The sequence below is a fragment of the Manacus candei genome, unplaced genomic scaffold (genome assembly GCF_025592945.1).
Source record: "Manacus candei isolate 608988 ecotype Guabito, Panama unplaced genomic scaffold, ASM2559294v1 h1tg000014l, whole genome shotgun sequence".
Lineage (NCBI taxonomy): Eukaryota > Metazoa > Chordata > Aves > Passeriformes > Pipridae > Manacus > Manacus candei.
The window spans coordinates 35,352,542-35,367,868 of NW_026138062.1; the positions used below are offsets into that span (position 1 = coordinate 35,352,542).

General features: G+C 36.8%; 1 protein-coding gene across 1 annotated transcript in view; it reads left to right on the forward strand.

Annotated features, from left to right (window-relative positions):
- Positions 1-15,112, forward strand: part of MIPEP (mitochondrial intermediate peptidase) — a 71,998-nt gene extending 56,886 nt beyond the window's left edge. Inside the window, exons 17-19 of the mRNA XM_051780112.1 lie at positions 5,181-5,302; positions 6,101-6,174; positions 14,864-15,112. Coding sequence (XP_051636072.1) covers positions 5,181-5,302; positions 6,101-6,174; positions 14,864-14,958 — 291 coding nt within the window. The 3' untranslated portion in view covers positions 14,959-15,112. The remainder of the gene's footprint in view (positions 1-5,180; positions 5,303-6,100; positions 6,175-14,863) is intronic.
- The last annotated feature ends 215 nt before the right edge of the window (positions 15,113-15,327 follow it).

The window sequence follows — 15,327 nt, forward strand, 5'->3', positions numbered from 1 at the left end:
CAGGTTCTCACTTGTGTTTTTTGTCTTCAGATGCAAAGCAAAATGGACATAAATATACTTTGAAGTACCTAAAGTCACAGCAGGAACTGTTGGAAGAGCATTTTGAAAAGTCCAAGCACTAGTCAAGAATTTCTGTAGGATTTTTTTTTCTTTCCAAAAGATGTAGTAGAATTTTATAGCACTGATTCCTATGTAATTAGTGGAGCCCCATGGAACAGTGTTTACTGTGCTCAAGCAAAAGCTAATTTAGTTTATATTAAGTTACCTATGGATTTTCTTTCAATTTTGCCTTTTTACCATCACATCTAAATTTTTGTATTATATAAAATGAACTGAGTCTTACTCTAAGAATGTATCCTACAAGGACTTCAAAAAAATCCTGATAAGGTGTAAGAATAAAAAAGTATCAGTAATGTGTTTTTATTTGCTGCATGATAGGATGGAAAGCCATTGCACATGTAATTTTGGAAATATTTCAGACATGGTTATAAGAAAAGATTGATAATGTTGGTGGACAGAACTCCCCCTTAATAACTGCAGTGGATCAGTTGCACACCTTTATTTCGGTCTGTTGTGCTGGATAAAAAGCAGGCATGAACATGACCTGTGGATGGCATATTATTATAACCCATGGGCTATGCTGTAAAATGCATTGTTTTATAAACTCTTGGAATGGGTTCATGGAACTTTTTGAAGTAAGAGATTACTCAGAGTCTTCATTAATTTTCTAGCTGCTTACCAAAATTATAATAATTTAATAAGGACAGTGCCCTACTTCTACATGTCTAGCCTTTGCCCTGTCCAAAAGTGAGTTTGATAAGTATTTTTCTTTTTTTTTTTTATAATAGAGAAATCACTCCTTATTGGAAATAACAGAAGAAATCAAGTCATTTTGCATCTATATCTGAATTTATTAAAATGGAGAAATGGAATTTTATGCTAAAAGGACAACCATTTAGTTTCCAATACATTTACAGTGATGTGGGCACTCTTTTTATTCATCACAGAACTTTTTAAAGGAGCAGTAGCCTATATGTTCTTGAGTTTTTTTAACATTTGATTTCCTAGGTTGTAATTTCATCTGTATGAAGTAGAAAGAGAGGAAGAGGGTATTATTTTAATGTGGGCAGGTAGCTCCTTGTGAACTTGGGTAGAGGATGGGTGTTTTCGGAAAATATACTTGAGCAATGTGATAGATACTGGGTAATAGTGAAATATTGAAGATTGGGAGTTCCTGATCAGAAACTTTGTGTGAGGACTGGGACAAAAGTAGGGACTGGTAATGATGACATGCTAGAGTTATTTATGCTCTAGAGTGGGGAAAATCTGTAGTGGTTAAAGGAAAATGAATTGAACGTGGGCTTCAGACTTCAGTAGGGAACCACAGTGTTTGTTATCAGATTTCCTTCACTGTGGTTTGCAATAGGAAAACAATCTTAGGTGCAGTATTCCTTTGGGAATGCTTGTCATCTTTAATAACTTGAGCTATCTAAAAGTATGTTCCTTAAGTATTCCAGTGAAGGAAGTCATCTATCTTAAGGTGGATTGAGTCATCCTCCATTTTTGTTTCCTTTTTTGCATACTGTCCTGTTCCAAATGAATTTTTGAAATCTCAACTTCATCATATTTGAAAGCCTCCCCAAATGCAGGGAGAGAGATGAGCAATGTCTTTCCTTGATCTTTCTATATCCTTTCCTTTTCTCTTTTGAAAGTAAACAATGCAAAATTTGTTAGTAAAGCTTAGTAGCAAAGACAAGGTCAAAACAAATTGAACAGAGGGTACTGAGGCTTGTTTTAGATGCAGATTCTGAAATCAAGCTTTTGGTCTTGGACAGGTTGCTGAGAAGTTGTTCTTTTCTCCTTAATTACTTGTTATACAGAGTTTCAAGAAACCCTATGAATGGAATAGCTGATCAACCTGGAAGAGCAGATGAACTGTTTTAGGTGCAAACCACTAAATGCAAGAACATTTGATGTGAACTATGTAATCTGAGCTGTTGAGGAAGACATACTGTCCTAGTTACAGCTTATATGATGTGGCAAAATAATTCCATTCTGATGGGAGAGATAGAAATAGTCTTCCCTCTGTCAAACTCAAATTATTTTGTTTGTACCCCAGAAACATTTCTGAGTATGTTTATTAATCAGTAAAGTTTTCCACATTCCTGAGAGAGTTGAAACTTCTAGTCATAACTTTGCAAACTTTCGTTTAATAAACTGACATGTTTTCCTGCTTAGTCTTCTAAAAATGTAGGCTCTCTGATCTGTTTCAAAATGTGCTTTTAGTTTAGTGATTATGGTTACAATTAAGGGACTAGTTAGAATAACTGTAGGTACAAAGTATAAACACAGCAACCACAATACCTTTCAGAGCAAACTGGAGAATCTGTATTCAAGCTGAGTGTTTTTACGTACTTGCATTACAATGAGATATAGTGTTTACCTTAAAGAAAAGAAAGAAAAAGTTAATAATTTTCAAGAGTTTGCACCATACATCAAGACCCGCAGAAAAGTTGAAGACTGGAGATGTTTTTTCATCTCATTTAACCTTGTCACTCCTATTTTTAACTAGTTGTGTAGGTCACCAGTACAGGCTCAATTGCTGACCCATGGCAAATTCGGTCTGTTTTGGACACGCCTCTTAGGGTGGAGATAACCATCTTGTTAAAAGTAGCTTTTGAATGATTGAATTACAGCTAACTTTGAGAACTTTATTTGTAGGTATTGCTCAGAAAAGGGAGCTAGCAACGTGTTTCTCATCTGCTGTTCACAGTAATCTAGATTATAAGGCACTCTTTGCTACTTCTTTTAAGGAAAAAAGAATGATTAAAAGCCAAATACTTTCTTTTTCCACCCTCTCAGTTGGTCACTTTTTTAGCATACACATACATCTTTCTGGCTAATGGAGAATAAGATAATGATCAGAACTTTCTTGAATAAAGAAGCATAGTTTATTTCAGATGTCAAAAATCAGGAGTTTGTTAACTACACTGTGGTAAAGATAAATAGCTCTGGAAAATGGTTAATGTCCTTTCATTTTTTTGTTTGGCTTCGTCAGAATTTCAACCACTGACTGTAGGATAAGAACAAGCATCTCACAGCCTATGGATTTAAATGTAAAACATCTGTTATGCTACTTTATTGTTTATCTTTGAGTTCTTCTTTAAACCTTTGGTTTTTATAATATCTACAAAAATCTTGACAACAATCATATCACAAGAATGTTAAGAGCTTCTTTGACTTTGAATAGGAGGACAAATAAGATATGGGACTTGTCTCCTCTTTGGTTTCCTCAGAGCTGACAGAACAGAGTAAGTTTCCTTCTTTTATATAGTCATCCATTCTCATTTCAAAATATATGCCCAAATATGTTGGGAAACAATGTCTTTTCAGTTTGGACCTGCTTGCCTTTTCGCATTGCACTGGAGAGGCAATGAAATCTTCATCCCTGGAGATGCTGAGACTTTAGACAGAACCCTGAGAAATCTCATTAAAGTTCCCTTTTCTTTGAGTGAGGGCTGGGCCAGATGACCTTTGAAGGTCTGTCACAATTTAAATTATTCTGTTAAAGTCAGGGAAATAATAAAAAAAAAGAGGTATTTTTACTTCTGTGAAAGTAGGGCTGATACTTCTGATTTTCTTTGCTAAGAAAACATAAGCAAATTGTCAACACCAAGCAGCATTAAAAAAGAAGTCTACTATAGTGGGTTATGGCTGTGTTTTCCCCTCCATACAATAATGTCATCAATATATTGCATGTGTTCTGGAGCCTTAGCCTTCTCTAGTGTAGACTGGATCAGTCCATGGCAAATGGTGGGACTGTGTTTCGACCCCTGGGGCAATGGATTCCAGGTGTACTGCACACCCCTCCACGTGAAAGCAAACTGCAGCCTGCACTCTGCTGCTGAGGGGATGGAGAAGAACACATTTGCAATATCAGCAGTGGTGTACCACTTCTCTACCTTGGACTCCAGTTTGTACTGGAGCTCCAACATGTCTGGCACAGCGGCACTCAATGGTGGGGTGACTTTTCCTGCAACATACAACTCAGAATACAAATTAGTTTTTTCCCAAGGTTAAATCTCCTTGAGGCACACACTGGGTTTCCCCATCTTCTCTCATTATCCACCAAGTGTATCTGGGTCCTTGAGCAAAGACAATCCCATGAATGGGTTTGCCTTTGCTCGAGGGAGGGTTAGCCCAAACTGCTTTACCTAACATACCTCTCAAGTGAATTACTTGGACTTTGTCTCCATCCACAGTGTGAAGGGGCTCTGTTTGGGCAGGGCTGGCTCAATTGCCGGAGCCTCTAGTGTTGACTAGCCAAGTAGCCTTGGCTAGGTGCTGATCCCAATTTTTTAAAGTCCCTCCACCCAATGCCTTCAAAGTAGTTTTCAGCAATCTGTTGCATCGCTCAACTTTTCCAGCGGCAGGTGCATGGTATGGGATATGATATACCCATTTGGTGCCACGTTCCCTGGCCCAACTAGTAACTAAACTGTTTTTGAAGTGAGTCCCATTGTCTGGCTACATCTGCCATTACTGGAATGTGTCATAAAGTCAATACATGAAAAACCATATAATTGTGGATTATAATCTTATATATATGCATTTAAAAATGTGCAAACAAATCTGTGAGCAGTGGTATTGCATCTGGATGTAATTTGTCTACCTCTGAGGTTTTTGGCATTTAAAAAGTTGTATATTTTTATAGTATTAAATGCAAGTCCGTATTACCATTTTGTTTGTGACAGAAGTTTATAAATTGAACTTTTCCAGTGACACAGCACTTACCCAGATGGGAAGTTATAACATATGATATTACTTGTAGTAAGGTAATTCTGGTTTTTTTTTTCAAGACCAATAGAACAACATAGCTATTATTAAATATTAATAATTTTTTTTTACTGCTTGGTTTTCTTCCCTTCTGACCCTGTTTATATATAATTTCAATCGTGATGATCAGTGTGTTGGATATACAGTATTTAGGCTGAAAAATGCTTCTTGTAATAAAGGTCTGTTCAGTCTGGGATAAGTGGTGGTTGCTTTTTTTCTTTTTTCTTTAATTGTTTGTTATTAATGATATCAGATTTCTTCCATCATACATGAGAGAAATGCTGAACAATTTAAAGAAGTTAAAAGATAACTTTTGGTTTGGTTTTTTTTTTTATTTCTTACAGGCTTGGCAGCTGCGATTCAGTCATCTTGTGGGCTACGGTGCCAAATATTATTCCTACCTCATGTCTAGGGCTGTTGCCTCTATGGTGTGGAAACAGTGTTTTGCTCAGAACCCGTTTGATAGGTAAAAACAGAGAAAATGTTAAGTAGAATGAAATGTCATGTTAGTTGCTTCAGGAAAATATGGAACAAATGAGGCCACATAGGTTGATGGGCTTTTTTGATGAAAATTAATTTTTAGCATTTTTCTTGATTTTAGGATTACAAAATAACCATGGGTGTGTATATATGTATATATATATGTATGTATGTATGTATGTATACACACACACACTCTTTGGGACATGTCCATTGGTGCAAAAAGATTTGTGCTGATGTTTTAAAATCTAGGTGTGTCCATTGGGAGGCACTGAAATTCCTATTTAGATGTAATTAGAGAGCTTGAATTTCATAGATGCCTAATTACTTGCAATTTTCTATTGAAATCAAAGCAACTGTGCGTATTAAACAAGTTTCATGTTACCAGCTTCAAAGCTAAGTGTAGCTGTCCTACTCATTTTGCTTTGTGAAATTAAAAAGTAAATTGCAAGATCACAGATTTTAAGCATTCTTATATCTTTGGTGAATGTTCATTGTAACAGAGCAACTTTTCCTCTTGGAGCAAGGAAGGCTGAAATGTTGTTCACAAATTAACATTTATAAACACCAGTACATACTCACATGTATAAAATTTGTCTAGTTCAGTTACTCATAGTATGATTTTAAGTGTAATTTGAATTTGAGGAGTCAACATGGAATCAGTCATTGTTTCAGGGTGGAAAATATCGTTTAGTCTCAGTTCTGTAGAGATCCTAGAAGCAAATCTGACTGAAAGCTGGACAGGTTGTATTTGCAGATGGCTCTAACATCTGTGTTTCTCCAGGGCAATGGGAGAGCGTTATCGTAGAGAGATGCTGGCACACGGCGGTGGAAAAGAGCCCATACTGATGGTTCAAGGTAGAAAATAAATTAGAACTGTTTTATTCCCTTGCTTGAGGAAGAAATAATTGCATTTCCCAACTTACTCTTTTCGGTTTAATTATGATTTTCATTGAGTTTGTGAAAGAAAAATTATTCATTTATTTAACTAAGTGGAATGGTCATCACCTTTGTATCATGGTCAGTAGAACACACAGATAGTTGAGGTGAAGTGTTGGGAAGGTTGGTATTACCAGACTGTCTAAAGAATTCGGAATAAGAGTATCACATACTTGAAGGAAGAAAAATGACACCATTTTTGGATACAATAAATTAGTAACTTTTCCAGATGAGGAAGTCATAGTATCTCTGGTTATTTTGTATAGACAAAATTGAACTTGTTTTGGGCACATTTTAACTTCATCAGAATATCTTTGGTTGTATCAGTACTTTGAGTATACATTGTCTGAAAACTGTATTAAAGAAACAGTTCATTATTCCTCTCACTACCATATTTGCCTTTTTAATCTGGAAAATAACTAAAAATCATTCATACTAATAGCAAAAATATTATATTTCATATATTAAAAAATAATGTCAGGAGAATGAAGCAAGTTTGAGAAAATGCTGACTTTATCTCAGATCTCTCAATAAGATCAGGATAAAGACTTTCCTGTCTCATGTTGCAGAATTCAAGCCAAACATTTTTGCATTCCTGTTGCTGTTCCTAACATGAGCACTTGCTAAGTGCTTCATCTAATGGCACATCTTTCAATTTCCTCTGAAATTCTTAATATTAAGGATGAATATGAATTCATTTACTCTGTTCACTCCATTTTAGTAGACTGGAACTTGTAGGACTTTTTTTCTGCAGATAAGGAAACAATAGTAGTGTGTCTGTACTTCATCATGAGATTGACACAGTTTAATAACTAGAACATCCCAGTTCTTTGACCCATCTATTTATATTTGAGGCCATGACCTCTGCTCTCCTTAGACTCACCATATATTAAGTAACTATATATTCTTTAGATTTTTTTCTGTTTATACTTCTGATCTACAGGATTACTTTTCATTCAATATGACTTTGCAAACTTACTTTTCTTTAGGGTTCTTGAAGAATCTGTGTTTGTAACCTTGAAAAACTGAAGCCCAAAACTGTGGATTAAGTAGTTGCAAGACAAGAATGTACATCTTTACATGTGTAGCTAATTTTTATATTGTAAGTCATATCGTAGAGAAAGAAAAAGATGTTTTTAGACACCAGTTATGCTTATTGTCTCTTCTGTTTCTGGGATATATTCTTAATTTTACTGAGCTTTGAATCTTCCTGGAGTGTCCTAGAAACTATGTTGAAGTTGCTGGCAGTGTGCTTCCTTGAATCTAATACTATGTGAATGAAGTTTACAAAATTCATCTCTGGATGGTCTTAGAGAAGATCTATGGAAGTACGGCTGGCTTTCACCCTTGCATGTGATAGAACACAGTGGAATATGGTGCAATCAGTTTGGAGTGATGGTGCAATCAGTGAGAGTATGCATCAGTTATTATGGATAAAACTTGCTACTGAAATTAATCTGAAAGACTGATATCGTAGTCTAGGAAATTGCAAGTTTATTTTAAGTTTAAAGGAAATCTAAGTATAAAGTTTGGCAAGGTACATGAAAGCACACAAACAAGTTTAAGTCTTGTAATGCAGTAATTAGATGTTTTAGGCATTTCAATATTCATAGTCCTCATGCTTCTAGTCCTCAATTAATTTAGTGCAGAATGTTCATCAATAACTTGTCAGGACCAATGGTGAATGAGAAAGAGGTGATGGCTGTGCAGCCTGGGGCTTGAAGAAAAGAGCAAGCTTGTCTAAGGAACAGTTGTGCGTACTGCAGAACAGTGAACTTGACATTAATGGTAGAATAATGGCATCTTTATGCTGTGACCAAAAAAATCTGTATAAAAGGTTCGATTTTTGTCTTTTTTCTCTAAATCCATAAACCACTAAACAGAACTGTGTGTCACGTCAAGGTTAGTAACAGCAGTGTGCTGGTGTGTTTGTTCACATGTAATAGAAGAACCAGACAGCAGTGACTGCTCTGTGTCAGCATTAGCGTGAGTAATACTGGTAATAAGAGCACAGACTCTGATTTACAAAAAATGGCAGAAGTTTTCGAGATATTTTCACAGAATTACAGAATCACAGAATAGTTTAGATTGGAAGAGACCTCTGGAGGTCAGCTGGGCCAACACACCTGCTAAAGTAGGATCCTCTAGAGCTGGGTGTCCAGGACCATGTCCAGAAGGCTTTTGAATATCTCCAAGGAGTAAGACTCCACAGCCTCTCTGGGCAGCTTTGCCACTGCTTGCTCATCCTCACAGGGAAAAAAATGTTAAGAGGTAACACTTGTATTTCAGTTTATACCCCTTGCTTCTGGTCCTGTAACTGGGTACTGCTGATAAGAGCCTGGCTCCCATAATCTTTGCACCCTTCCTTCAGATATTTATACCTCTGAACCTTCTTATCTCCAGGCTGAACAATCTCAGCTTTCTCAGCCTTTCCTCATAGAACAGATGCTCCAGGCCCTCAGTCATCTCAGTGGGCCTTTGTTGCATTCTCTCCTGTATGTCCATGTTTGTTGTACTGAGGAGCCTAGCACTGGACACAGTAATGGCCTCACCAGTTTTGAGTGGAAGGATCAACTCCCTCAGCCTGCTGGTCATGCTCTTCCTAATGCACTCAGGATGCCATTTCCCTTCTTTGTGGCAAGGAACCATTGCTGGCTCATGTTAAATTTGGTGTCCACCAGGACCCCCAGGACCTTTTCTGCAAAACTGCTTTCTTGCTGGGTGTTCCCCAGTATATGTACTGGTGCCTGGGGTTGTTCCTCCCCAGATGCAGGACCCCATTATCCAGATCATTAATGATGTTAAATAGGACTGAACCCAATATTGACCCCTGGAGTACACTGCTGGTCACTGGCCTCCAACCAGTCTTTGTGGCACTGATTACCCCCCTCTGAGCCCTGCCATTCAGCCACATTTTTAGTCCAGCTCCCTGTCTGCTTATCCAGCCCATACATCAACAGCTTCTCAATGAGGATCTTACAGAACACCGTGTAGTCATTTCATCATATAAGGTTATCAAATTAGTTAAGCATGACTTGCCCTTTATGAATCCATGGTGACTATTCCTGATGATTTTTTTGTTCATGAGCCTGAAAATAGTTTCCAGGAGTAGCTGATGCACCATCGTCCTAGGTATTGAGTTGAGACTGACTGGCCTGAGTTCTCCTTCTTGCCCTTCCTGAAGATAGGAGTGAAATTCGCTTTTTTCCTGTCTTTTGGTACTTTCTCTATTTTAATAGGTTACTGAGAGTCGCCTTGCAATGCCATCTGGCAGCTCCCTTAGCACTCATGGCTATATCCCATCAGGGCCTGTGGGCTTGTTTGTGTCCAGTTTTCTTAAGTGTTCCATGATCTGATCCTCTTCCACCAAGGATACATCTTCCTTGCTTCAGATTATTTCCCTGGACACTTTTGTATTCTGAATTTTACTTTTATACTCTGTGTCTCTTTAAACAGAAATCTTAAAGATATTCAAGATCATAAAAAACCCCAGAATTCATCAGCAGGTTCCTTGCCTGTGCATATTGTGATGCTCATTTGTACACAGTGCAAAACTTAACAAACATGCTTGAATGACTCGCTGAAGAATGAAATCAGGATGACTCAGGTGTTTTGACAAGATAATAATTTGATTTCTGATTTGGGATTATTTGAGGCTAAATCATAGAACACACCTGATGGAAAATCTTATTATAAGTTTATACTTAATTGCTCTGTATTTATTACAAAAATTGAGAATTTAAGGAGAAAAGTAAGAACAATTAGTTGTTCCTTAATTTGTTTAGGTTCAGTCAACTTCTGATTCCTCTTGCTGCTTTTATTTTGGTTTTCATTATAGATGTTCCCGAATACTTGATTTCCATCTGTTGGTTTCCATTAGTTGCAAAACTGTGCTCCCATAGCAAATGACAAAACAGATACCTGATTAAAGATAGATTCCACCAAACTTTAAAGTTTGTTGATTTTACTCTTCTTCAGGGAAACAGTCCAGATTCTGTGCGCACTAGTGCCATATTTCAAAACCCTAAAGTTCTCTAGGCTGTTATTTCAGGCATTTTTTTTTTTAATATATAGAAATGCCCTTGCAGATGTCTGACTTTTGGATGCAGATGTGCAACCTCACCCTTGAAATACTTCCGTATCTCCTTGTGAAGTTAGCCATGTTCACTGACTGTTTGATAACAGCACATTTCATTTGTACAGTTTCTTTGTTATGATTTTCATCTCAGAATCCATCTATTGTCTTTCTCTTGTATTTGGATATGACCCTAGCTTTTCATCTTCTGTGACGTGATTCCATAGATGTACTGATTAGGAAAGATAAAGGATCTGACTTGCCATCCAGTGGAGTTACTGACAAGGTTACTGACAGGTTCCTGTTTGGACTAGTCTTTAATTAGGAAACACAATATACTTTTTTGTTGTTGTTTGGATTTGATTCTCTTGGCATTTATTTCCATTAAAAAACTCAAAAACCGTAACGGTTTTTTGAAACTTTTTAAAACATTTTCTGAAGTGACCCCTTTTATCTTACCCCTTTGATCATCAATAAAATACAGAAATAGTCACAAATATGGATAGCAGAAGCACTTAAAAAATGAGCGAACCATGCTTTGTCCAGGAGGCTTACTTTTTAAAAAATGTTTCCTTAAAGTGAAAATACAGTTTGAGAAGAACTTGATTGCTCTGTCATTTTGCGTTGACCATATGGCTTTCGTATATTTTCTCCTTCCTAGGAGTACATGGCATTAGGGATTCCAAATCCCTTTAAAGTTATGTATCCCAGGTGTCCCTTCCAGGTCCAGTTGTGTGCTGGTTGCAGGTCAGAACAAGATTCAGGTGTGCACCATCCCTCCCTCCCTCCCTTGGCACTCCCTGACTGGAAAGAAACCCAGGTGCACAGTCAGAAAGTGAATTGCAGCGTGAAATGTTTTGGGAACTGAGAGCATGGAACATATCCTGGAGAGCACTTCTCTTCAGTTTTGACGCAGTCACATTGCCCTTGGGGTTTCTGAAGAAGTCCTCATGCAAAATACATGTGAAGTTGTGTTCTTGATTTGTTAATGCCATATTATACTGCAGTCGTACACAGCTGTGTGCCTACGTGGTAACCAAACCGACTGACTGTGTAAATAAACACACATTTACTCTGATGCAGTTTTTGAAAATTTGTTTTTCCATGCCTCAAATTGTACTTCATGGAATAATTATGATTTGAAGAGGCTGCAAAAATCTTCAGATAATCACCGTATCTCTTTGAAAGTGTTAGAAATATGCATAAATCCTAAAAGGTGATGTGAATGGCAACATATGTTAACTCAAACTACATGGACCCAAAATAATTACTGTTCCACAGGGGCAGAGGCCAAATTTTGCCACAGGCTTTATTCTCTCAATTTTCAGTGATTGTAGGTTATAGCTAACCATCTCTCAAAAGGGTGTGGTTAACCACAGTGCTGTAATGTGAAAGAAAACTTCAAAGCAGAGAAGATAAGCTATGCAGTTGCCTTAGGCTTGGGAGAGACTGAGCTGAAATAGGAGTTGGGCTAAACATATTAAAATACACTCCTAAATTTGAAAACTGCAACCATCAGACCTTGTGGACATCTTACTAAATCATGTAGACTGAAGTGCTGAGTACTTACAATATATCAAAGCTGATCTTGCTTTGATATATTTTAATGGATTTTAAAGGGAGATGTGACCTTTTTTAACACATCTGTGTAGAGTAAGAGGTTAAAACAGAGAAATACCATCAGTATCTGTTTCTTTTGGAGTTGTCTACTCTAAAATCTGTAGTTAATTATTTCATAAGGGCATCATCACTTCACTACAGTAGGAGTTCTTCAGCAATGACCTCAGTTATTCTTTATCCCTTCCTTGCAAAAGTGAAGTCTGCTAGTGTCTGCTTTTGATGTCAGCGATGGGAAAATAGCAATGCAGCAGACTGCTAATGCAAGAAATCTGAAATCTGTTTTTGTTATCAAAAGTAGGAACTACTGGTTTGGAGGTCATTTGACATCACAATTGCCAGAATGATTTTGAAATCTCCTACATATTTAAAACAAACCGTGTGGAGTGTAAATAAATAAAATTTGTAACAGGTTTTGAGTGAGATTTGTAAGACTGTACTTAACTGCACTAAAATACATCCAAGTATACTGTAGTTAATTATCTTTCTTTTATTCATTTTGTAATATCCAGGATTGGAATGGTTTTGTTATAATTTTCCGTTTTTATGTAAGCAGGAAATTAAATCTACTTGAAGATAATCCCAGCTTCAGTTTCTTCCACCTAATCATTATACTCTTAGCTCTTCTTTTTTTGCAGTGTATTGATAATTAGCAGAACAATTTTTAGTGTGTCAAAGAATTGGCTAAACATCATCCAGAGTGGCTGTTTTTTTATAGTCAGTGTTGGAAGGGGATTTTTGTATTGTGGGGCTTGGGAAGTAGTGGTTATGTTTGTTATGACCATCTCTATGTACTCTCTATGCAGCATTATAGTCATCTCTCCGTATTGATATCCAATGAAAAAAGACATATTGACTATAGAATAATTGTTCTTTTATAAAGCCACATCTTGAAAAATTGGAAGGAAGGAATAATGTCGCCAACTTGAGATTTTATACCTGAGCTAGTCATCCAGGTTTCCTTTCTGATGTGCAGGGAAAAGTAGATTCTTCTTAGGTGCAACTCATCACAAAGTAGCCCTCTGAAGAAGATCAGAGGAGTGGCACCCATGAAGATCTTACTACTGTTCAGTCTCAAGAAATAGAGCTGGTTAGTTCAGATGTAAAAATGTCTGAGGAAAAATGAGAGCAAAAAAAGGCAAAACAAATTGCACTGTAGGGACTGGACTGCTCCAACTGAGTCTGAGACAAAGCTCCAGTAGTCATGCATGACACTGGCATGCTCCAGTGGGCTGCCATCCATGTCACCTTCTTACAGCATTCTCTCCACTTCTGTGAAAACTGCAGGAAAATATGAGTTTAAACTGGAATTTTTCCAAGGCTGTTAGGGAGCAAATATGCATGTCCCCCCCAGCCAGCCCACTGAGGAACCCAAGAGAGGGAGTCTGCAAGAGGCCATGGCTCTCTGGGGAGGTCAGATTAGTAGCTGGGTATCTGCACACATCTGTTTCTCAGCCCAGCACATAGCAAGACATTTTTCATTGTGAACTACAAGTAATTCCACAGCAATTTTTTTAACGTTAGAGTAGATTACAAGTTTACCAAGTATTTGAAAATAGTAATGCTGTTCTCTTTCATTTTAAAAATAGCTTGATGCAAACTTCATTTAACAGCATTTCAGTTAACCTATATATAGTATGAGATTTGTTTTCCTTTTAGTGCTCAGCATTAATCTACTGGGTCATGGCAGTTTGTGTTGACACTTGTAACATGTGTTTAAATCAGATTGAAATGGAATTCTGTAAGGTCTTAGCAGGAACATTCTTTCTGGTTGCTCACACAAATTTACTTTGAGCTGATCTGTTTCCTGATGGGTTTTGAATCATTGTGTTATAGTAAAAGATTACGGTCTTTTAGCAGCATGCAATTATAATTTCCACCAAAAGCAAATATTGTTGAGGATGTGAAAGATTATAAAATTATGTTCAGTAGGTACCCCGATCAGAAAGAGTAGAACAAGGTTATATTTACATTGGCAGTGGTCAGAAAGAACAGATCACTTCAAAGACATACAAAGATTAAATTTTACATTATTTGGCAGCTGTGCTGTTGGTTTTTTTTTCTGGTACAAGTTATGCAGTAAATTTCCAAATATAAACTTGGAAATCTTAATAACAGTGAAAAGACCAACATTATGTAATGTTAAGTACAAAGAAAGATCTGAAAATAATTTAAAGTATATATTCTCATGCTTTCCAAAAATTGGGATTCTGAGGAGGGTGTGAGATTTTTAACTGCTCCATTCATAGAGTTACCTGAAAAAATACTTCAGCATGATTCTTCATTATGGTAATTTCCCTGTTATCCTGTAGCCAAATGCTACAGCTAACAGATGCACTAATTAAAATCCTTAATAAAAGGTAAGTCCTGGTACTGTAAAAAAGCAAAACTAAAACTGCAGTGTATTGAAAATGCTTTTGCTTGAGTATGTTTCATGCCTTGTCAAAAATTTCAGAGGCATTTGTACTTTAAATACTAAATCAAGTGCTTCTAAGGTGTGTAACACATTGAGAAAATATATTTTTTTTTCTGGCTCAGTCAAAACTGAGGCTTATCAGATAAGGATTTATATACCCGCTCAATCACTGATTTATTCCAGTCATTTAGAAATGACTGAGTCTGTGGTTACATTGCTTTAAAATGGATATAATTCCCTGCTTAAGCAAGATTGTAGTGATAAAAATCAGTTAACAATCTTGAAACCTGTCAATTCTGTGATAACGTGTAACAGGTAGCTTGAAGAAATTAAATAATCCCTATACACTATAACTGCACTTAGTTCTTATCAAAGAAACATGATAGCCATTTCTGTCATATAGTGACATTAAAAGTTAGTTACCAATAAATGTTACCATTGACAAAGCTGTCAGGGTCATAGTATTCTTGTGAAGAGTCTGTTGTCTTGCTTTTCTGTAGGTATGCTTCAGAAATCACCTTCAGTTGAAGATTTTGTGGATGCCCTTGTTTCAGACTTAGACCACGACTTCGAAACGTTTATCATGGACTCATAAAAATGTTCAGCAGAACTGAATTCTTTTATGGAAGATTGCATATGTCTTCATAATTGTGGGTAAAATATTGTTGTGACTGGTTTTGCTTTTTGTGAACACTTGTAAAAGTTTGACTATTCATGTTGGTGGAACAGTAATAAATACTTTCATTGGATCACCTGGTTTCAATTATGGAGATGATGGTTTTCCATTGCATAGGAGCTTGAGCATGGAATTTGAGAGAACAAATCTACTAGAATGTGCTGTTAGAAAATTTGGTCTTGTTGGACCATCTGAGTAAACAGGAATTGAACTCATCTTCAGGGTGAGTGGTATGAATGCTCTTTTGGTACACACATTGATTCAGTATTAGGGCTTACCTGTTGAGTG